This window comes from Petaurus breviceps, unplaced genomic scaffold, assembly GCF_028583685.1.
Source record: "Petaurus breviceps papuanus isolate PSGF00001 unplaced genomic scaffold, PetGlider_PUasm1.0 90881, whole genome shotgun sequence".
In the NCBI taxonomy this organism is placed as follows: Eukaryota; Metazoa; Chordata; class Mammalia; order Diprotodontia; family Petauridae; genus Petaurus; species Petaurus breviceps.
This window is the reverse complement of record NW_027187369.1, coordinates 12,496,237-12,518,999: the sequence shown is the minus strand read 5'-3', so window position 1 is coordinate 12,518,999 and position 22,763 is coordinate 12,496,237. Positions and strand designations below refer to the sequence as shown.

Here is a 22,763-nt window from a genome sequence, read left to right as displayed (position 1 = left end):
TGCAGTATGTCACCACAGGTGGTGGTGACACCACAGGGCTCAACCATGGTTGTACTACATCTGGAATATTATATTCTGTTGTGGGCACTCTGTTTTATGAAGGACACTGATGATATGGAGAACATCCACAAGAGAGCCATCAGGCAGACTGGTAAAGGCCCTTGGATTCATTCCACATAGGGACTGAACGAAGGAACTGGAAACGTTTAGGTTGGAGAAGAAAAGTCTTAGGGGAAAGCTGACCTAGGACCATTGGGTAGAAGTTGCACAGAAGCAGAATTATATTTCAAGTGTGGAAAATCTTTGCAACCTTAAGGGACGTCCTAACGTTGAATTATGTGCCTTAGGACGTGGTGGCCTCTTCTTCATTAGATGGGATCAAGCAAAATCTGGATGGCTACTTGTCAAGAGAATCAAGGAGATGCTTGTTTGTATAGAGATTGCACTAGCAACCTCTGATTTATTTTCCTTTGAACTCTAAGATTTTATGATCAGCTCCTCTCCAGGGGCTTGCATTCTACACAGCTGTATATTTTTACCCCTCCAAGTCCTGCAGTGAGTGGTCGAATCTCCTGCCAGTCTTATCACCTAAAATCCTCTGACTTGACTCTTCTTTCACCTCCATTTCCCCAGAAAGTGAGTCCTGCCTTGAAGAAGAACAGTAACAAAAGAGGTTGTGCTTTGGCTCCACAGGCCCAGTGTCAGGACCTGAGAAAGAAGAAGCAGCTGGAGTTGCAAATTCTTTCTGAAGCCATTCAGGGCTGGGAAGGAGATGATATAAAAACCTTGGGCAATGTCATCTTTATGTCCCAAGTAATGGTGCAGTGCGGTACCAACGAGGTAAGAGATTGTGACCTTGATAGGACTCTTTCCTCCACCAGGGTGCAATGTGAGGAGTCTTGGTCCAGAAATTTGAGACTTCCTTTGTGGCCATTACTGCCCTTAAGTACCTTGGAAGTTAGGGGAGAAACATAAGGAGTGTTGCCTGCCCTTGAGGAGTTAGTAATTTAACAGGGAAGGGAAAACGCGCACATGAGAAACTGCTAGAAAAAATACAATATAAAATCTCATTCTATACAATATACAGGCTGTCCCAAAAATCTTAATGTAGTTTTAAGCTTTAATAATTTTAATAGCATAAAACTATACTAAGACTTTTGGGACACCCTGTATATGTATACTCATGCACATATACATATACATATACATATGCATACCTACACACAGATATGATATTTAGAGGCATCATGAGGCTTTTCACTGACCAAAATATAGCACCAAAGCCAAGGTATATTGCTTTTGTTTTTGCTGCCAACACATGTATAGAATAAAGGCAGGAATTCAAGGCTGGAGGATGGAGTTCAATGACCTCTTGTTTCCTTTACTTAGATTTAGGTTTTGTTCAAATTCATTTATATGCCAAGCCTAAGGGGAAATTTTAGTAATTCCTAATCCTAAATCAGATAGTTGTTTGGGACAATGGACTCAGACCGGAGGTAGAACTAAAAAAATTGAGGTAGAAATGAAAGATTTCATCTTAGCCTTGGGACATTCTACCTGGCTTTTGTTCAGCAGTCTCATTTAACCCTCTGTGGGCATCCTTAGCCTTCAGAAATCCATTTTAGGAGCCAAAGAAATCTCATAAGAGCTGTGTAGACACTGGACTACAGAGTCTACCTTCCAAGATCTACCTATCTCTGTGTGTCTCAGTGTCTGTCTAACTAGCTAGCTACTTACCTGCCTCCCTACCTACTTATAGAGAAAGGGAGAAAGAGAATCCCCAAGTCCCCAGTAGTTTGGGCATCACAGAGATGCCATAATTCCATATAAATTGGAGTCATTAAGGAAGGCTTTTTGGAAGAGGTGGTATTCAATGGAAAGATGGGAAGGTTTTGGTTCAGGAAGTGGAGGAAGAATGATGAGAGACACTTCATTGCAGGAGTTGAGGAGATGAATGGTGGCCTGCTAGAGGAGGAGTTTAGTGAAATGCTGGGATTGGAAGCCAGATTGAAGAGTTTAGGACAAGGCTGTTGGAGAAGAAGTGTAGATAATACAAGAAGGCATTGGAGGGAAATAACTTGGTAGGTAGGTGGAAGGGGTAGCAGGATGGGGTCAGGTTGAAGGAAGGAGTTCGGTTTTTGGCTTTTTTTAGGGTAGAGAAACTCTAAGCACATTTGAAAGCAAAAGAGGAATAGTCAGTAAAGAAGGCACTGCAGATTCTGGACAAAGGATAAGGCCTTCAGGAGAGGGGAAGGCCTATCATGGACTCTCGGGCACCTGTGGGATTAGCTTTCAAGTAGAGAAGAGACTTCCTTGGTGTTTGGACTGGAAGAAGGATGAGAGGGTGTACAGAGAGAGAGAGAGAAACTGTTTTAAAATGGCTGAATTAGGGAAACCAGTAAAGAAACATAACAAGATGCAAGTTTGCCTGTCTTGTCCAAGGCCCATAGAAGGCCTTTGGGAAGTAACTTTTTGGTAACTAAAGGAGAGTTTTTGATAGTTCCTCTCTAGCCTAGGGTTTTTTAACCTTCTCTGTGTCATGGACCCCTTTGGCTTTCTGGAAAAGCCTGTGGATACATTCCTTCTCTGAATCAGGTTTTTAAATAATTGGAGGAAATGTTAAATTTCAGTTAGAGGTCAGTGAAAATGAAGATGGACTTTTAATACCCATCCAAGTTCATGGACCCCCCTGATATCAAGGAGTCCCTGGACCTCAGGTTAAGAAAATCCTTGTCCTGGTTGGACTCTGCCTAAGCCAATTCTGTTTGTGACTAAAAGAATGATAACCCTGTTCCTGAGTATTCCAGTGCATCATGACCAACCACTTAATGTAAATGTTATGGTAATGAGCTTCCTGTAATGCATCCTCTTTCCTCTCCTCCCCCCTCCCCTTCATTTTACCCATCTCACAAGTTCAGAAATCTTTTTTCATGATGTGAAATGAAATCATTGGTGAGTGTGGCTGCCTGGCCTTCTTGGTCTTAACTCTGTGGATTTCCCTAGTCTCCAAGCACATATAATGGCTGTACCCTAGTATCCTACTGGCTCCCTGTTGTCCCAGGCTGAGGCCTGTCTCCTGGGCCTGCTGAGGGGTGTCTTTTAAATGTCAAGTCTAAGGATGCCTGAGGACACCGGAGCAAAGAGGGAATTTTAGAGGGATTGTTACACCTTGGGGGGAAGCTGTGGTTGTGCCAGGACAGGATCCTGGGAGTGGGATGGGGATGGGGCAGCATCAGGTCAGAAAGACCTGGGTTCAAATCCTGTCTCTGATCCTTCCTTTTGTCTTTGGATCCTCAGTGCCTAGCACGGTGCTTAGCACATTATAGGCCTGTTGACTGACTTACTTTTCTGAGCCTCAGTGTCTTCATCTGTAAAATGGAAATTCTGCTACCTCCTTCATGGGGCTGCTGGGAGGCTTATATGAAATAAAGTGCTTCACAGGCATTAAATTGTTATCTTTATAGGGGCGAGGATGAAGAACAAGAAGTTATGCTCATTTTAAAGTACAGTTGTAAGAGCTCATGGCTTCATTCAGTTTTTTTTTTAAGCAATTGGGGTTAAGTAACTTGCTCAAGGTTACACGGCCAGTCATTTCTGGGTGTGGTGCTGAATGCCTGAGCCCGGGATTCGATCCCCAGGTCATCCCAACACTGGAGCCGGTGCTCTTACTCGCTGAGCCACCTGGCCGCCCCTAGCTTCATTCAGTTTTGAAGAGAAAACACTCTTCGTGGACTTGCTGTGTGGCTGAGGGGGCTGAGCCCTGTATTGGGGGTCAGAGCACCTGCATTTGCAACATCTCTGCCACCTTGTGCGCAAGGTCCATGTGACCTTGGGCAAGCCACTTCCCCTCCTCTGGGCCTCAGAGCTACAGTTCTAGAATTAGGATCCTATGATCCAGCGACTAGAAAATATTTCAGGTTTATGGTATGCATATACATGGGCATAAACACGGACCTACACACACATACGTGCACACATATGCCATCTGCATCCACATACAGCACACACAAACACATACATTCATCCATATAATATACATACATACATGCCTGTGTATATATACTTATGTATGCACACATGTATATTTTTAATAACTGATATCTGTATAGCGCTCTAAGGTTTGTAAAACATTTTCTAAATGTTATCTCATTTGGTCTTCACAACTCTGTGAGGTAGGTGCTATTATTTGCAGTTAAGGAAACTGAGGCAGACAGGATGAAGTGACTTGCCCAGGGTCACACAGCCAGCAAGTGCCTGAGTCCACATTTGAACTTAGAGCTTCCTCACTCCAGAACCAGCACCTGGTGCACTCGCTGCATTCCCTTTTGAATTCTAGGCCTTCTTAAGAAACCATACCTGTTTTCTGAACTTCATGGTTTTTTCTCTCTCTCTGTCCCCTCCCTCTATTCTAGGAGAAAGAAGAAAGATATTTCTTGTTATTTCCGAGTGTTTTGCTTATGGTATCAGCAAGTCCTCGGATGAGTGGCTTCATCTATCAGGTCAGTGGATGGTTGATTTGGCTTCCAAGCAGGACCCTGATGGAGCCAGCATCTCTCTTCAGGTGCCCTTACTCTATATGTGCTAACCCTCTGTCATCATCGATGTTGTCATCATGCTAGAGTGGTGGTAGTCTGACAGTGCAGAGCTCTTGCCTGCCCGCCCACACACCTGGGCTTGACTTCCTTAATTGTTAGATGCATCCCATAAGGGCAGAGAGGCCTTAATTCAAGGCATATTTCGTTTCCTCCTAATGATCGCATCCTGTGTGCTCTCTGCTCTGGCTGTCATGCTAGGCGTCCATACCGGAGGTCTAAGGGGGTGTCTAGACAGTATTAGCATCAGCACTTGCTCACCTCACATCATTGACATTTAGAAAAGAGAAAGGTCATCTTAATGATAGCCACCCTGCCTAATTAGACTCTCCAAGCTGTGCACTTCAGGAACCTTGTTAGACTTTTTAAAAAGTAAGAGTTCCTTTGGTCTGTAATCTCAGTTCTTTCAGGGCCCTAGAAACATCCAGAACTCAAAGTTACTGGCACCTGGTAGGTAGGCCTCAGACCATCCTGACTTGCAGGAATGACTAATTAGGAATTCTGGCACCTGGAGCAAATTAAGCTAGGGGCCAAGTCTTATGTCCACTCCTGTCCGCAAGGTATGTCCACTCCTGTGTGTGGTTGAAATAGATTGGAGAGAGAGGTCATGGAAATTGGGGAGGTTGAGGAATTGGGGAACCAGAGTGGTAGAAAGGGGATAGGAGCTATAGTGGAGAAGACTGTGATCCAGTTACTAAATTTTGTGGAGTGGAGGGAGAATGTCTCAAAGGTCCATAAATGATAGCAGTCAGGCCCTGGATGACATGGGGTGAACCTGGAAGGAGGAGAAATGGTTGCTGAGTGATGCTAGCAGAGGGAAGGTTGAAAATTAGCCTTGGGCAGCAAGGAGATGCCAGTTCCCCTGGCTCTTTGCATCTGGGGGTGGGAGAGAAGAAGCAGTAAGCCTGGAAGAAGGCACCAAGAACAGTGTGGGCCTTCAGGAAAAAGGCAGGTTCAGGGACCACCAGAAGGTGGAAGGAATGTGAGAGGGAGCATTCTAGCATGAAGGGGAATTTCTGAACTGATGGAAAATGGTGTGTGAGGAAGGCTAGGAACAGGGAAGAGCTATGACCAAGCTGACTGTAACCAGGATCCCCCCTCCCTGAGCCCAGCCTGGCCGTCCCTTTCAGTGGGAGAAGGCAGCCCCAGGAAAGGGGCAGGATGGCATTGTGCCCTGGCGAGTGGCAGCCCGAACCCTGGGCCAGGGAATGAGATTGCTCAGGTTTACCATGGGAAGAAGTAATAAGAAGTCATAAGCATCATGCGCCACCTCTTCCTCTCAGCTCAGATTCTCCAGACAGGCCTCAGTCACTCCTGGGAGTTCTAGCTCTGCTTCCCCAAATTGTGACCAGTACATTAAGAAGAGGTGACAGACATTCCAAAATGAAATGAAGACTAATTAATAGCCTCTCACAGGCAATCTCCCCATTTCTTCCTGTCTTTAAGCAAGTTAAAATTCACGTTTGATAAACGAAAGACAAGCGGCATGGCTTTATGAAGGCCCATGTCTCCATGTCATCCTTGCCCCCGCAGAGCTGTGTGATCTTGGGCAAGTCTGCCTCTCTGGGCCTTAGATCCCTCATCTCTGAAGTAAACGGGCTGGCCTAGTTGGTCTCTGAGGCCCCTTTCAGCTCCACATCTGTGATCCCGTGACCCTTGCACGAAAAACTCAGCAGTCAGCTCCTGAGAAAGTCAGAAATCCTAATGAGAATGAGTGGGCCCTCGGAGATCTGAAATCATCAGCAACCCCTTCTCGTTCTGGCAGGGAAAACTCCCGGTTTCAGGAATGATGCTAACAAGACTGGATGAAAGTGAAGGCAGTGACTTTTCGTTTGAAATAGCAGGTTGGTACCTGTTGGCTCCTCTGCCATTGAAAGGGTGGGGATGGCGGTTGGGGATGGGAGAGGAGTGAAGTCAAAGGTCCCTCCCCTTCTGATCACTAGGATCTCCCTCAGGGGTAGCCTTCCCACTCCTGGCCCAGTGAGAGCAGGGATCTCTCAGGCCTCTGGCTTAGTTTGGCCGTCTCCTGTGTCCTCATTTGGATCCTGCATCAGATAATAAGCTCCTTGAGGTCAGGGACTCTGGGGTTGTTGGGTTTTCCCCCGTTTGTATCTCCAGCACTTAGCATGGTGTTTGGTGCATAGTGTGCACTTGAAAAATGCTTTTTCATTGATTCATTCATTCATTGGACCCTCTGTACTTTGCAGAGCGCACAGTGCAAGGTAGGTGCTTTGTAACTGTTTGTTGAACTTAATTAAGAGCTACTGAGGTAGAACAAAGGTGACCGATGGCAGCTTCCTGTCCTTTCCCTCCTGCCTTCCATCTTCAGGTGGAAGGCCTTAAAAGGCCCCAAAATCTGGGAGCAGGAAGCAAAAGCAGGCTGTGGATAGGCTGGGTTCTCACTCAGCCTAGGAGAATGCAAGATTTGATTTTGTCTAAAAAACATGTCCTGTGGTGGGGAGTGGGGGGTGTGGTAGGAAGAGATGGGAAGGAGGAGGCCTGCAGGAAGGAAAAATTGTGTAGCAGTGAGAACTGTTCTTACAGTGGAATGGACTCCCTGGGGGGGTTAAGTCTGCCGAATCATAGAATTTTAGGCTCATCTGGAGGCTTTTTAATGGTGGAAAAAGCTGAAACATCTGGATTCCCATCCTGCCTCAGACTAGCTGTGTGACCCTGGGTAAAGCACTTAACCTCTCTGAGGCCAAGGCAAGTCTCTGAGGCCCCATGTTGCAGAATAGTGTTTGGACTAGATTGGTGGCAGATGTTTCCGTACTAGATATTTCCTATACCAAAACAATTAAAACTCTAAGAGATAGCATGGAGAGCTGGCCTCAGCATCAAGAAACCCTGGGTTTGAGTCCCACCTTGGGCGTATATAAACTGCATGACCATGGGTGAGCCCCTTCAGCTTCCAGGGCCTCAGGTAGAAACAACAGACAAGGTGTCAGTCTGTGGAAGGAATTTCCACACTAGGACTTCTCTAAACTGATGAAATCATCAATCTGAACAACAACCGAAAAAACATCTAAATCTGTGATCCAGAGAGATGTTTTCTGTTAACATTTCACTGTCTCCTTGAAGGGGTGTAAGGAACAAAATATAAGATGTGGCTGGAAAGTAATGAGGCTGTTTCTGTGACCTACAATACATTCCTTTAGGAGAACTTATGAATGAAGGTTAAGTGAATGCAGCATTTATTGTGCACCTACTATGTACCAACCACTGTGCTAACACTGGTGATGCCAACAGAAGAGTCAGGCAGCCCCTGCCCTCACAGAGCTCACATTCTAATGGGGAGTTTTCAGCTGCAGGTCGGGTGGAAAGGCCCCACGGTCTCTAGGGTACAGGACCAAAGCAGATGGTCAAGTCTCTTCTTTAATGTTGTCCTCACGGATAAAATGAGTGCAGTTTTGGACGTGGAACCTTTTGGCAGTGCCAAAGACTTTCCTTTCTAGATCTCCAGTAGCTGTGGCTGTTGCCCTGTAAGAGCAGTGGGCAGGGATTCATGGACTTAAGTCATCCCCACATGACTCCTTCAAAGCAGAGGGTCATCGGTCACTTGTAGTGGGGCCAGCAGCAAGGCTGCCTCACCTTCCATGTCCTCTCCCTCACAGGCCCCCTGTTTGAGAGGATGACGGTGTTCTGTTCCAGCAGCCAGGATCTCCAGGAGTGGCTGGATCACCTGCTCAGACTGATCAGGGGCACTGGTGTGGGCAGCGTGCTTGTGAAAACCCAGTCGTGGAGTGCCCCGTCTGTAAGCACTGGGCTAGGTTCTGCCCCTGCCCCTGGGGAGTCTGATGAGGTCCAGGTATCAACAAGGCTCTCTGCTTCCACGGCAAGTCCCGTGTGTCGCCCTGTGTGTCGAAGACTTCTGAAAAGCCGCCAGCATGTGGCCTGTGTTTGTATATTGCACCTTATACTGATTTTCGGCAGGCAGGAATCTTCCTAACATAGACTGTGAGACCCGCTAATGACCAGCCCACAGTAGCAATGTAGGCACTAGTTCTTAGAGCCTTGTAGTTTGGTTACCTGTAGCTAGAATATCCTGTAACAGTGGCTAACAGCTCATGGTTTCCAACAGGAGTTTCTGCTTGGGAGTAGCTATCACTTATTAGGCCCATTTTACAGAGGAGGAAACTGAGACTTAGCAGAGTTAAGCAACTTGCCCAAGCTCATAGCAGGTAGCCAAGCCAGTTTTGGAACATTATATTCTTGTTCCACCTTGGGTGCTTCTCCTTACTTCCTCCTTTGCCCAGAAATTCTAAGTGCTTGTAGCACAGCCCCTGCTGCCTTACCCTGGCTACCCCTCTCATTGATTCTTTTGTTCAGTAGTCCATCCTTGAGTAGAGAGTTCAAAGGGAATCAAAAAGTGATGAAAGATCACTCCAAGTTCTGATGCCCCCAAATCCAGCTTAGTGGGATGATTTCTCTACCAAATGAGAGGCTGTGAGGAGGGGCCTCAGCAGTCAGACTCACAAGGCCAACATTCCCCATATCGATTCTGTTTTCTTACCCCAGGAAATAGAACCTGCCTGAAATCTTTAAAAAAAATTAACTTAAGCTTTGAGAAAACATTTAATACTGTCCACATGATAAAGCAATCCCATAATCTGGGATGGGAAAATTTAATGATGCAACTCAAGGAGGTCATTCTCTCACCCATATAAGGGGTGACTCATCTTCCCCTTTCCTTTTTCTGGGATGGACTGGGCCAGTGTGGTAGAGCCAACAAAACCACCCTGGGCAAGCACTTCCTAATTCTGGGCCTCTGTTTCCCCACCTGAAAAATGAGATGGGGGCTGGCGGTAGACTAGATGCTCTCTCTGGCTCTCTGCAGCCTTGCTGTTCTCTGTTCTGTGCCTATGACTTGTTCTCTCCCCATGTACCTACGGTAGTGTTGACATGGCAGAATGCCAGCATCTCATGAGCCATTTTCCCAGTCTTCTAGCGCTGCCGGACAACCTCGAGGAGCCCTGGAGCCTCCCCCAATTCAAAAACCCTGGAGCTTAAGTTGTCTCAGACCCGCACCTCCTCTTAGACCTTCAGCAGCTCTAGGTTACAAAGAGGTAATCTTACTATGAGTGGGCTATTTCTTAGTGTGGAGAAGGGAGTTTCAGGGCTGTTTCCTTTTGCCAGAGGGTCATCTGGGGGATGGACCAACAGTTTTGGGATCCCAGACACTTTTCTAGAGCCCAAGTGGTAGCTCATCATGTCCTCTGTTAGATTTACTGACTTCCCTGCAGGCCGTCGATCTCCACAGCCCAGGCTCCAATTTTGTGTGCCCTGTTTATTTTGTTGGTACTTAGGTGCTAAGTGCAAGGACTTCCAACTGCAAACCTACTTGGGATCTTTAATGAACTATCAAACTTTAAAGTGATCTTTGTAATTCATGATGCTGGACAGCTCACCCCCAAGTCTCAAATAAGAAACAGAGGCAGCATAGGATGGTGAAAAAGGGTGTTAATTTGAGCTCAGGAAACTTGGGTTCAGATCTTGTCTTTGCCACCCACAAGCAATGTGACTTTGGGCTAGTCCTCTCCCCTCTCTAGGCCTCAATTTCCTTGAGTGGGGCTGGATTGCTCCTCTGAGCCTCCTTTCAGCATTCTTGCTTGTCAGCAACTGTTTCTTAGCTCCAAACACGAAGACTCGGGGGAGGGGAGGGGGTCCTGAGTCACCTCCTTGGAGATAGCAAAGCATTAAAGTACATTCAGATGGGAAGGCCAGAAGTGAGAAGGTCAGAATTGGGAAATCAAGGCCCAATGTACTGCAGGAGGCAAGGAGAGGGCTCTTGCAGAAGAAAAGAAGGGGGAAGGGAGCCTCTTAAAGTTAAACCCAAGAGCCTGCTGGGCTTGGGGGATGTGGGAATTTCTACCTCCTGTTCCTGTTCCGTTCATAGCCAGGAAACCCCAGTCACCAGCTGACGTAACTGTGTTCAGTTTTTACCTTTTCCAGCCCATCGGAGCCTATTTCCTTGACCTGTTTCTAGTCTTGGTTTCCGATTTCAGAAAAGATGCTCAATCACGAGTAAAAGTTCCTTTTCCAGGTCTGATTCAGTGTTGAGTGCACCTGTTTTTGTCAGCTGGAAGCAGCCTTCTTGGGGTGGGGGGGTGAGGGAAAGTGTCCTTCTGGGTGGTGGCTCCACTCCACGCCACTTCCATGGAAGAACAGACATTTGGCTGCCTTGCCAAATGAGTGGCTTCTGAACTCAGCAGAAAAGATCAGAAAAAAAAACAGGGCCCCCCTAGGACTCACTGATCTCTTTTCCAAAGCCAGAACCCGAGTTGACTCTTCAGTTTGCGTGGGTCCTCAGGATGAGGACTGAGAAACACTCCATGTGCTCTGGCTTCCCCCAAATCATCCAGGGGTCCTTTTTTGAAGATGACCTGAGCACAACGGCCCTATGTTTCCCAGCAGTCTCACTTTGAAGTATTCTGTGTCTGTTAAACCATTAAAATGGGAGAGAGCATGGGCAGGAGTCACATGGGATGGGCAGGCATCTTTGGAGGGGCCAGGCACATCAGTGGTAAAATGGTTAGGTTCTGGGTAAGGTAAAGACCCCCAAATCCCTCTGCACACAACTAATCCATTAAAACTTCAGGCATGAGCCTTTTTGTCCCCCTGCTGGAGGGAGTGGGTTATGTCTTCAACATCTGGGATTCTGCACGGAGCTGCATTCATTGGGCTAGTGCATGATTTTCAATGGAAAACTAACAGGGGAAAGCTGTGAGGATGGCAGTGTCCATTCCTGAGGGGCTAAGGGCAGCACTAACATTCCCTTGGTGGTTTACGATGATTGCGCAATGGACTTGGCTGGTGTAACCATCAACCTTTCTCACGCTTTTCTTCTCTTTCTTTACATATCCCTTTTTAGAGGATGTCTTATATCTTAAAGGTAAGGGTAGCAAGTGTCCCTGCGGCCTTACTGTGACCTAATGCTTGCCCTGCCCTACTATATACCTCCTCCCAATGCACAAAGCGCTTCCCCTCTGTCAGTACTTGAGAATGTAAGCCCACCATGGTGAGTACTTGGGAGATCTGTGCTAATCTGGCCCATGGCCGCTTGCTCAATGGTCCTAGAACTGCTGCATGGCATTCCCTTCTCCCCCTTCCCCTTCCCCTCATTGTTTTCAAGTCAGAAAGGGTTAACTGTGGCTCAGGGAGAAAATGGGGTCTTTTGGACCTTTCAAAGGTAGCACATAATTTAATGATGGTGGGAGGGGGTTGAGTTGGGGTGGAAGGAAAGCTGTGACTGAACCTGTTATTTCATCAGGGTAGGGATCTCCCTGTGTGTAAACTTCCTCCACCAGTACAGATTGGCAACTCATCTAGAACTCTTGGGACTTGCCAACCAAGGTCATAGTAAGTGTCAGAGACAGGACTGATGATATACAGGGGACAGGACTTTGAGTTCATTGACCTCCAGGTCCCTTCCAGCTCTTGGATCCAAATTGATTTCTTCCTATGTGATGATGGACAAACCCTTTGTATCTACTTTGTGCCAGTTTCTGATTTCAACTTATGAGTCATACCTGAAAATCTGTTGCTTTTCTGCCTACCGGCATGGGAGGTGCCTCTTCAGAATTTGGCCTGATATGGTACATTCAGTCACTTTGAGAAAGTTTGGAGAAATGTTGATCGGGCCACCAGAAGCCAATGCTATGCACTAAGAAGCTTTTTATTCAGCTCCTGTCTCTGACACATTGGTGGAAGTCACTTAGCCTCAAAGCAGTGAAGCCTCAGTTTCTCCATCTTGGCATGGGGACTAACCTTCCTGATAACCCCGAATCCAGGCCTCTGGTAACAACAACAGACATGAGTCTCCTGGGGAGTCTTCCCATTCCTCTTAATTTGCAAGTGGCATCTTCAGGGGACCTGAGGGGCATTGCTTTCTTGGGGCTTCTTTAGCCATCCTCCTGGGTGCTCTCCCTGGCGAGTGCTGGGAGAGAATGTGGGTGGCCTCCCTCCTCAGTGGCTTCAAGCTATCCCGCCCTAATGCAGATAACTAGGCAAATGCAGGCAGGGGCCTTCTCTTTGCACGAATTTGTCTTTTTGACCTTGGGTTCTGCTTTTTTGGGAGGAATTAGTACATCAGGAACATTCTGTCCCTCACAGGATTCCAGCAAGAGCCCTAAAACAATGAAAAAATTTCTCCATAAAAGAAAAACGGAGAGAAAAGCGTCGGAGGAAGAATATGTCATTAGGAAAAGTAAGTGCTGTGGGTGGGCGGGCAACGTGGCCTAGGGATCCTCAGTTCTGAGTAATGCCACTTGTGCCCACTCATACCTACAGCTCTAGGAATGAGTAGAACCAAAGAGTGGGCATGGCCATATACTGGTGGAAGAAGCAGGGTGTTCAAAAGCACTTTTGAATGTGAGGGGGAGAAGGAGAAGAGGAAAGGAATAAATGTCTATATGGTGCCTGCTGTGTACCAGGCACTGTGCTAAGGGCTTTACAAATGCCATCTCAACTGATCCTCACAGCAACCCTGGGAAGTAGGTGTTGTTATTATTCCTGTTTTATAAATGGGGAAGCTGAGGCAGGCAGACGTTAAAGTGACTTGCCCAGGGTCACACAGCTAGGGTGTATCTGAGGCTAGATTTGCACTAGTGCTCTATCCATGGGCCTGCCACCTACTTGCCTCTTTAGAGAAAAGTATGGATGTCACTGCAATACTAGTATTGGACAGTGTGCAGTGCATGTGTGGAGAGCTCATCAAGGCAGTCCCATGAAAATTCTGTGAAGTGTTATGGGAGTGGGCATGGCATAGTGCCTGGAGTTCTTGACTTGGATTCAGGGAGGCCTGAGTTCAACTCCTACTTCTGATATATGTGACCTTGGCCAAATCACTTCTTTTCTCTGGGCCTCAGTTTCTTCCTTCCTCTGTAAAAGGGGAGGGAGTTGGACTTGTTGAGCCTATTTCCCAACGACCCTAAGCTAAAGCACTGAGGCCTTCCTTGTCCTCAGGCTCCTCAGCTGTGAAATGGGGGGATTCTTAACCGTTTTCTGCTTATGACCCCTTCAGCACCTTTTAAACTGTGGGTCTCGAAAGTGAAACCGTAATGGGAGACAATGGGATTTGGAGTCAGAGTATGGCATTCAAATCTTGACTCCCAGCCTTACTGCCTCAGGCGAGCCATTTCTCTTCTTGGGGACTTTAGAGGCTGTGTAGCATAATGGCTAGAGTGCTGGACTTGAGTTCTGGAAGGTCTGGGTTCAAATCCTGCCTCTGATGCTAGGTGATCCTGGGCAAGTCTGCTCATCTCTCTCAACCTTGGTTTCCTCATCTGTGAAATGGGTTGGTGAAGAGATCAAATGAATGACAGGATATATGTAAAATGATTTGCAAACCATAGAGCACTATAGAAATGCTAGCTTTCATGTTAATGTTGTAAGTAGCATCAGTGCATATGGCCAAGCCCAAGTCTTACACAGTAGGTCCACATATAGCATCCCCTACAGAGTTGAGCATGGTGGCTAGAGATTGGTGAAATAGGAACGTGATACAGCCAGACACTGAAAGCCCAGGCATGGCCATTGCTCTTGCAGCTCCTACTGTATGATGATGCCTGAGAGGGAAGCTGGGGGGGGGCAGGTGAGGCAGGGGTTGTGCTGTTGGGCTGAAAGATGGATGTAGTGAAATGGGGGGAGGTGACCTTGGAGCTGTCATTTAAAGGAGGCCATGGTACAGCAGAAAGAGCACTGGGACGAGGAATTCAAATCCTACTTCTGTAATTTACTACCTGTGTGATTTTGGACCTGTTTCCTCATCTGTAAAATGAGGGGGCTAGACTGTATGACTTCCAGTTAAAGATCTGTGATCCTGTGACCTCCCTGGGCTTCAGTATTTTCTTCTGTAAAATAACAGAGGAATGGGATATACTTAAATGACTTCTGAGGTCCCTGTCCATTCTCTCTATAGTCCTGTGAGGCTCCTGTGATGAGAAATGTTTTCCCTTCTGCTGGGGTCTTAAGGGAAAGGGGAAGGTCTGGCTATGTGCTGGTGGGTTCTCCTTTGTTCCCATTGGCCAGAGGGACAGTACCCCCATGGCTTAGGCCCAGTACTCCTTTGGAGGGGCATTTGCAAAGTGATTGCTACTCTTCCCCTGCCAGGTACAGCAGCCCTGGAAGAAGATGCCCAGATTCTGAGAGTGATTGAGGCCTACTGCACCAGTGCCAGTGCAGGCCTTCAGCAAAGCCATGGCTCAGGTAGGTGTTTCTCCCTCCAGGGACATATCCCTTGCTTGCTTCTCCATGATGACTGCCTCTCCCGAGATGCAGAGCCATGTCACTGGGTACATAGTGTGACTGAAGCAGTAGTCAGGAAACAGGAGTAGTGCAGACTACACGCAGGACTGGATCTTGAAGATAAGGCTGTTGTAGCAACTCAGCCCTTTGTTTATGCATTGCTCAGCTCCACCTAGAGAGAGAGGCAAAAGAGTGCAAAAACTGGAGGTGATAAAAATGAAAAAGAAAAAAACCCCAAGTTTTTTTTTGAGTGCTCTTTCTTTGAAGTATGCAGCTACCCTCACCAGCTCTTGTTAGGAATTAAAGAGCCCAGAGAGTGCCTGTATCTGTGAACAGATGCTAATCTCATCTTCTAGGCACATTTGGAAAGGAAGTTAAAATACTATCTTTGATCAGATGCATATTTTCGAGAACGAGGCTTGATCAAACCTGGCTTTAGAGCTGTTCTGAAAATATGGAAATAGTACCTCTTATGCAAGTGCTGTTGGAGAAAGGGCAAGAATCAAGGAGCACTGGCTTTTGGCCTGACGATGACCGGGGGCCAGTGGCATTGGCCAAAGTCAGTCAACCACTCTTTCAATTCCCACTTAGGTTGTTTTTCAAGGGTTCTTGTTCCTCAAAGCCATAGCAGTGTAAGAGCCATAAAATACTGGTCCTGCACCCACTCTGGGCATTGCACTGTGCTAGGCACTTGGGGAGAGCCAAAGGTCAGTGAGAAGGATGGTCCCTTGCCTTCCTGGCACTTCTAGTCTAGGAAAGCACGTGAGCAAATGCTAACAGGTATTTGGTAAAGTTTTCTCTTGTGGCTTCTCTGGCTGAGAGGTCTGAAGAGGCCGAGCATGTAGTTGGGGTTAAATATGATTGGTTGCAGATGAGGTAGCAGCCTCTTGTAATAGCAAGTGACCTTCCCATCCACCATCCTCTTTGTTGTTGTTTTTTTTTTACTGGGGGGAGATTGTTTTCTTGATACTCTTTTCTTGCGCTGCTGTCACTTCAGTGAGTTCCCCAGTGTCACAGTGGAACCCTTCCTTGTAACAAAGGAGTTCAGTTAAGAAAAGCAAACCAATAACTTATCCATGTCTGACAAGGCATGCCCTATTCTGCACCTGTGGCCCCCCACCCCTCTGTTCAAAGATGGGAAGTACAGCTGTGCCCTTTGAAGAAGATGTAATGTGTGGACTTCACAGTCCTCTGAGACAATGCATCATTTAGGTGTTCCTGGGCACATTGCCCTGTGCGCTATATCCTGCCCGCTCCTGCCCCAGATCTCATGTTTAGGAATAGCAGAAGGGACTTGGCTTTCTGCACAGCATTTCAGCTGATGCACTTGCTCCTTTTCCTCCTTCCCAGGTGCCCGCAAGGACTCCATCCCCCAGGTCTTACTCCCAGAGGAAGAGAAAATTATTGTGGAGGAGACCAGAAGCAATGGGCAGACAGTTATAGAGGAAAAGTAAGTTGAATGGAAGACCCCTGATTTTTTTGTGTGGGGCTTGGAAAGGCCTTCCAGCTGCTCGTGTGCCTGATCATGCTACCTAGAAAGGGGGTTGTGAAGTGTTGTGTGCTAGGAAGAGCGAGGGATTTGGGGTCTCAAACCTGCTGCTTGCTGCCTGTGTGCCCTGGGGTGCTTTGGAGGCCTGTGTTTTCCTCCAATGAGAAATCAGTAGGGCAGACTAGATGGCCACTGAGGTTTCTTCTAGTTCTAAATTTCCCGAAATTCTTGCTGGGGCCAGGGAGGAAAATGTCTAGCTATCCTTGTTGTGTCCTAGCTTGTACTGGGCTTGTTTACATGTGGGAGAAATTGAACCCTCCTGGGAGTGTGGTGGCATCTTTGTCCCCCATCTTCCACTTGCTTTGAAGCCCTCCACTGAGCACAGAGCCTACTGTCTGGCAGTTCTCCCCTAAGGCCTGTCCCAGACTCAGGCCATAAGGAGAATCATGGCGGCCTGGCCATCCCAGAGGATGTGTGAGCAGTCATACATGAGTCAGGCTTATGAAGTCCTTGGGGGCCTCTGCTAAACACAATTACTTTGTAGTTGGAATCAGTGGTGGAAGGGAGGGTTGAGTTAGGGGCTGCCCTCCGTGGCACAGTTCTTCCTCAGGCTGGCTTCTCATGACAGTAGCCAGCATTGTGTGCTTTGAAAGGAGACATTCCCGTCCATACTATGCTTCAGCCAAATTATGAGTGTGGGGAGTCAGAAGTTGGACTGTCCAGTTATTGAGTGGCTTTTAGGGACTCCACTCTTTTATTTAAGGGGCAAAATGTCTTTTTGGGGGAAATCCTAGAAAGGTAGAACTAGAAGGGGCCCAGAGATGCAGTTCAGTCCCCTTGTTTTACACAAGGTAGACCTTAGGCCTCCCCCAAAGACACACAGTGAGACTGTCTGCTTATGTTCTTCCTGTTCTCCTAGCAGCCAGAGCCTTCTGATCAGGGTAAAGAAGCTAGGTGGTCCCTGGCAAAAGTGCCAAGGTGGAAGAGTGGGTCTTTTGTCTCCCCTGAGGCTTTCACTGGGAGCCCTGTGGCCTGCCCGCTGTCTGGGCTGTTCTGGCTGGCCTGTCCTGGCCCCTCTGCTACTCTAGGCCAGGCAGCTTCAATTCCTACCATTTCAGACCTGCCTTTCATCACCTACATGATCTTTGCAGCGTTTTCCAAAGGAGAGCATTCCAGGCAGGGGGCACAGCCAGAGCAAAGGCCTGGAGTTGAGAGATGGATTTGTATCAGAAACAAGAAGATAGGAAACAAAAGGAGAGACACTAGGTGGAAAGAGATGTCAGGCTGGGGAGGGGAGGTCAGTGACCTGACTGACAGGTCAGTTTGGGGAAGGGGCCTAGACATTATGGTGAGGTCCCTTGTCCTGCTGCATAGTCTGAGACTATAAAGAACATAATAAAAATGGTGGGATTTGCAGAACAGGAGTGGAATGACACAGGGTTTGAATGAATGTTCACAGCTGTAATTTACTTTTTTTTTTAAAGCAATTGGGGTTAAGTAACTTGCAGAAGGTTACACGGCCAGGTGTTTCTGGGTGGGTGCTAAATGTCTGAGCCCGGATTCGATCCCCAGGTCACATCCCAACACTGGAGCCGGTGCTCTTACTCACTGTGCTACCTGGCTGTAATTTACTTCTAAGACTATGAAATACTTACCTAATTTCCCCTGTGAGCAGTACTACTGAAATACCCTGCCAACCCAGGAGATGCCACTTCTAAATCCTGGCTCTGCCACTGCTTTGCTGTGTGATCTTGGGTGATCTGCTTTCCCTCTCTGGGCCTCAGTTTCCTTATATGTAAAATTAAATGGTTGAGTTAGATAATCTCCAAGGATATGTTTTCATCTCAAATGGTTTATGATCTGAGACTGTCTAGAGAATGAAATACCATACCCTCTAGGATCTGGGTTTTTATAAAGGTAAATACCTTTATAAACTTGGGTCATTAACTACCCACATGCTGACTCCTGACCTCTGTTCTGTGTTTATTTCCCAGAAGCCTTGTTGACACTGTTTATGCACTGAAGGATGAAGTCAAGGAATTAAAGCAGGTAAGAGAATGTGTAAAGACCAAACCTGAGGCCAAGGGCAGTGAGTCAGTGAATAGTCATGCTTTTCTTTATGTGTTTGTTGTTAAAGCTGTTAAGTTTTTGCTTCTGAGGATTATCTGCCTTGCCCAAAGACGTCAGTCTAGGGTTGGAATTCATGCTTTGCACTTCCAAGTGGAGTCCCTAAGGCTTGACTCCATGACTTATGGAGTTGTGATTTATGGCCAAGACTCATGTTCCTGTCTCTTGCAGACAGCACTTATGTTAAGGAGGCAGTGATTACTCCCAACAATGGATGTGTGAACACAATCATAATTCATGTATTGGTTCTTCCCATTAGCCACCATTCCACAATGAATGGGCTTCACTTTGAGTCTTGAGTTGGAAACTGAAGAACTAAGACAGATTTGGGGTGCCAGAGGAAAGTGGCAGGGGGGCACATAGAGAGTGGAAATATTTCCCCCTTTCACTCTTAACATAACCTAGGTCTTGTCTGGAACTGAGAAATATCATCATGGCTTGGCCATGGCCCAGTAGTCTTACCTCCTAGGCCAGGGTGGGGAACTCTCGGCCTCAAGGCCACAAGTGGCCCTCTAGGTCCTCAGGTATGTCCCATTGACTGAATCCAAACTTCACAGAACAAATCCCCTAAATAAAAGGATTTGTTCTATAAAGCTTGGACTCTGTCAAAAGGCCACACCCGAGGACCTAGAATGCCACATGTGGCCTTGAGGTCGCAGTTTCCCCACCTGTATACTAGGCTATGTGTACTTACTTTGTGACTGGGGTCCTACACAGCAATAGGCTTTGGGGTGGGTCTTGTTTGGTTTCATACGAAGCTTCTACCCCTCCCCAGATTCTCTCCTCCCACCCCATATCAGGCTGTGAATGATACCGCACTTTGGGGCTGGCCCTGGTTAATAACTGTCTTCTTTTGACTTCCAACCCTGGATTCTGTGACTTTGTTTGCTTTTCTCCAGAATAGACTTTTTCTTGACTTTTTGTTTTTGTTTTTGCCCACTTAGGAGAATAAAAAAATGAAGCAATGCCTAGAAGAAGAATTGAAGTCCAGGAAAGACTTGGAAAAGTTGGTCAGGAGGCTGTTGAAGCAAACAGATGAGTGCATGAGGGCAGAGTCGGGCGGCAAGGCGCCCCTCCTGGCTTGAGGCTGTCCCACGCATGCTGCCGGTGCTCACTCAGGTGCGACTTGGGATCTCCGGGAAAGGCAAATCAGACCCTTTGACTTACTCTGCTCTTCACCTTGTCTGCTTTCTGTGTATTTGGCTGTTTTCTGTTATAGGGAAAAAAAAGGAATTTGTAGTGGAAATAACCTTCCATTCAATAAGGAAATGAAACCAATAAGAATTATTGTAATAAGAGGGGTCAACAAATGGCCCTAGGTTCACAGTTCATCCCATCTCCTATTCAGCTACTCTCAGAGAAGCTGCCAAGTAGTGTCCAGTGAGAGAGGCTGTAACACCCACTTCTTCCTCCCAGGAGCTTTGGTCGTGAAGCCCCCCATTCATTCATTCAAGAAGCATCTATCAGCCCCCACTACGCACCAGGCTCTGTGCTCAGTGCCAGAGACACAGAGACAAAAACAAAATGACTCCTGCTCTCAGCAAACTTAGGCTCTACTCAGGGAGTAGTTAACACCACCAGTCAATACCAATCTGGAGTCATTGGGGGCATCCTAATGACTGAGGGGGGTGGGTGAGGAATCAAGAAAAGCCTCATGTAGGAAGTGGCACCCTGTCTAAACTACCCCCCAATCATGTACACAAATTAGTTTTTTTTCCTTTAATTTTCTAGCAAGATAGTGCAGAAGACTCAGTAGCCCTTTCGTTGCTTTTGTGTTAGTCGAATTGACATGCTTGATTTAACCCAGTGGAGCAGGAGCTTTTATCATTGCCACAAACACCAAGCCGTAATGCCGGCAGGCTATTTCTAGCGTTTCATGACGACATCGTGGCAGCTTCTCTAGCTAGAGCACCGTAGATGTAGACGTTTTGCATTTCCCCAGTTCTTTGACTTCACCATACCTAACAGTATGTCATTCTGGTTGGAACATGCTTTTGCTCACACCCCTTCCCGTAGTCAGACCATGAGCTCTTCTGGCTTCCTGGTTTGAGATTCCAGCCTCCCATCCCTGGAGCATCTCAAAGTCTCCACCAAGAGAAGAAGAGGCTGGCTTCTAACAGGAGATATTAATTTTGCTTTGACCCACTTATAGGCTGTGGCAAGAGTTGGAGCAGTCCCCCTGACTCCCTCAAGAGAGGGCCTTTCAAAATAATTTACAGGAATCTGCTTTCTCCAGGAAGGTCAATGTTTGCCCAACCACAAGTGGGGCCTGGTTGGAGCTGACTGGTCTGCTGATCAGGCTCCCCTCTTTTTCTCAATAACTTTGTTAGGATCTCAGCAAGCCAAACATAACTGCAGCTCATGGCCTTAGAATAGTCAGCAGATCCCAGGCATCATTCAGCACAATTTAGGAAAGAATGTGTGGTAGATAATTAGGAAGTCCCAAAGGCAGGTGAAGTTTGACCAGCACGGGACAGATCCCTTTTGAGGGATGGAAAAAAAGGGGCATTAGATTGAAAAACAAAAGAAAAATAAACAAAAAAAAAGTTCTCCAGATGTATTTCCTATGAATACTGATGAAATGTCAGTTTATGCAAATGCTGTTTTAAAAACACCCAAATTCCAACTTGAAATGCTTTGCTCCCCAAACTGGCCACCCTCTCCTCCCCGCCCTGGTACTTGGTGGTCTCTAGTCCCTGCTGCTACACAGTATGGTACGTGGCTTTTTGCTTGCTGCCCCCCAGGGGAAGTACTACTCTCAGGAAGTGGTCCAGCCAAAGGAATGCTGGGAGCAAGCCACCCACCCCTGTCACCTAGCTAAACTCATCTGGGGCAGCCTCTGCCTTGCCTTTTGTTCCCTCCCAGGGCTGAAGGGCCAGGAGAGACTTTTTGAGAGAGGCACCGTTGCCTTCTAAAGGGAGCTCAGCTCTCTCATTTTTCAGATAGGGAAACTGAGGCCTAGTAAATTGAAGTGACCTCTCTTGGCCTCCTTTTTGTCTATAAAATGAGGGGATTGGACTTTGAGGTCTCTTCTTACTCTAGACCAGCACTTCTTAAACTGCGGATCACGACCCACAGTTTAAGAAGCCCTGAAGGGGTCCCAAATGGAAAAAGTTGAAGAAGCCCTGCTCTAGACTTCTGATGAGCTATGATCTTCACATATCAAGGAGCTCAGACATCATCCCAAATCAAATCCGGGCCTCTTGAATTGTCCCCTCCGAAGTTACTGAACGATGTGAAGAAGATCAGTGGGAAACTCTTAGTAACATAAGGAACTCAAATGGATTATAGTCACGGTAGGAAAGCAGACCGTGCTGAAAACCAATTTGCCAATGCTGAGCTCTATAGACGCCTGCTTAAGAGGCCTCTGAGCCCCTGATGGGAGAAGCATGGTACTTCGGCTAACGGAACCCATACCAAGCATGGCTGTTGCTGTTACAAGCCAAATAACAAGAGCGAGGAAATGAAGCCATGTGAAATCCACAGCACAGGTTCCATATTTGCGTTGTTTACAATGCTTTTGTAAATTCTCTGGTCCCGTTATCCTCCCAATTGCTACCTAACTGTGAGGAGGCGGCTCCATTCACCTTCTCCCAGGGTAGGCTAATTTCCTGTCATTTCTCTTATGCAAACCCAGTTTTCTAACCTGTTTTTATTTTGAACACTTTTTAAATTGACATTTTCAATCAATAAAGAAGGATGACAATGCCTTATAAATGAAATTTTTATGTGTGCTCACTCTTCTTTATTGTCTGCTTGCTGTGGGTAAAGAGGAAGGGTGGGGGATGGAGCCGAGTATCTTACAATCAGGCTGTCTTGGTAGTTTTTCATGAGTGTGGACCTCTGTTGGTCTGAAGGAAGAGTTCAGAAGGACTGATGTTGCCTTTACAGCTTCATCAAGGAGCCCAAAGACCTAGTTTCCAGTCCTGACACCATCATTTTTTAGCTGTGTGATTTGAGAGAAATCACTACTCTGAACCTTGGTTTTCTCATCCTGGAAAATAAAAGTGAGCTCAAAGCATGCCAGAGTTCTTATCCAGCCTGTCTGGACCCGAGTGAGAGTCCCACCTTCAGCATATCTAACCAGAGGGTGGTCTTTGTGTGAGGAACTCCTTCTAGAGCTGATCAATTCCCCCGATTCCATTTCTAATCATAATTCTGTCTCCAACCTTCCCCCCCCTTACTTTAAACCTACATTTACCTCTCTCCCAATTCTACCCATTGCTCCTAGTTAAGAATTTTCATTCTAATAATAATGTTACAACAACAACAAAAATAGCTTTTATGTGGCACTTTGTAAAGCATTTTAC

The 22,763-nt window shown here is 46.8% G+C and overlaps 1 protein-coding gene across 4 annotated transcripts in view; it reads left to right on the top strand.

Moving 5' to 3' along the window:
- ARHGEF6 (Rac/Cdc42 guanine nucleotide exchange factor 6) overlaps window positions 1-22,175 on the top strand; it is a 115,298-nt gene extending 93,123 nt beyond the window's left edge. For 2 of the 4 annotated variants that reach the window (XM_069074152.1, XM_069074151.1), the window contains 11 exons: window positions 694-840; window positions 4,413-4,499; window positions 6,358-6,436; window positions 8,207-8,490; window positions 9,533-9,658; window positions 11,464-11,484; window positions 12,705-12,798; window positions 14,703-14,798; window positions 16,188-16,287; window positions 18,321-18,375; window positions 19,398-22,175. In XM_069074152.1, coding sequence (XP_068930253.1) covers window positions 694-840; window positions 4,413-4,499; window positions 6,358-6,436; window positions 8,207-8,490; window positions 9,533-9,658; window positions 11,464-11,484; window positions 12,705-12,798; window positions 14,703-14,798; window positions 16,188-16,287; window positions 18,321-18,375; window positions 19,398-19,538 — 1,230 coding nt within the window. In that variant the 3' untranslated portion in view covers window positions 19,539-22,175. The remainder of the gene's footprint in view (window positions 1-693; window positions 841-4,412; window positions 4,500-6,357; window positions 6,437-8,206; window positions 8,491-9,532; window positions 9,659-11,463; window positions 11,485-12,704; window positions 12,799-14,702; window positions 14,799-16,187; window positions 16,288-18,320; window positions 18,376-19,397) is intronic. The other 2 variants (XM_069074154.1, XM_069074153.1) reach the window with 2 other exon arrangements.
- The last annotated feature ends 588 nt before the right edge of the window (window positions 22,176-22,763 follow it).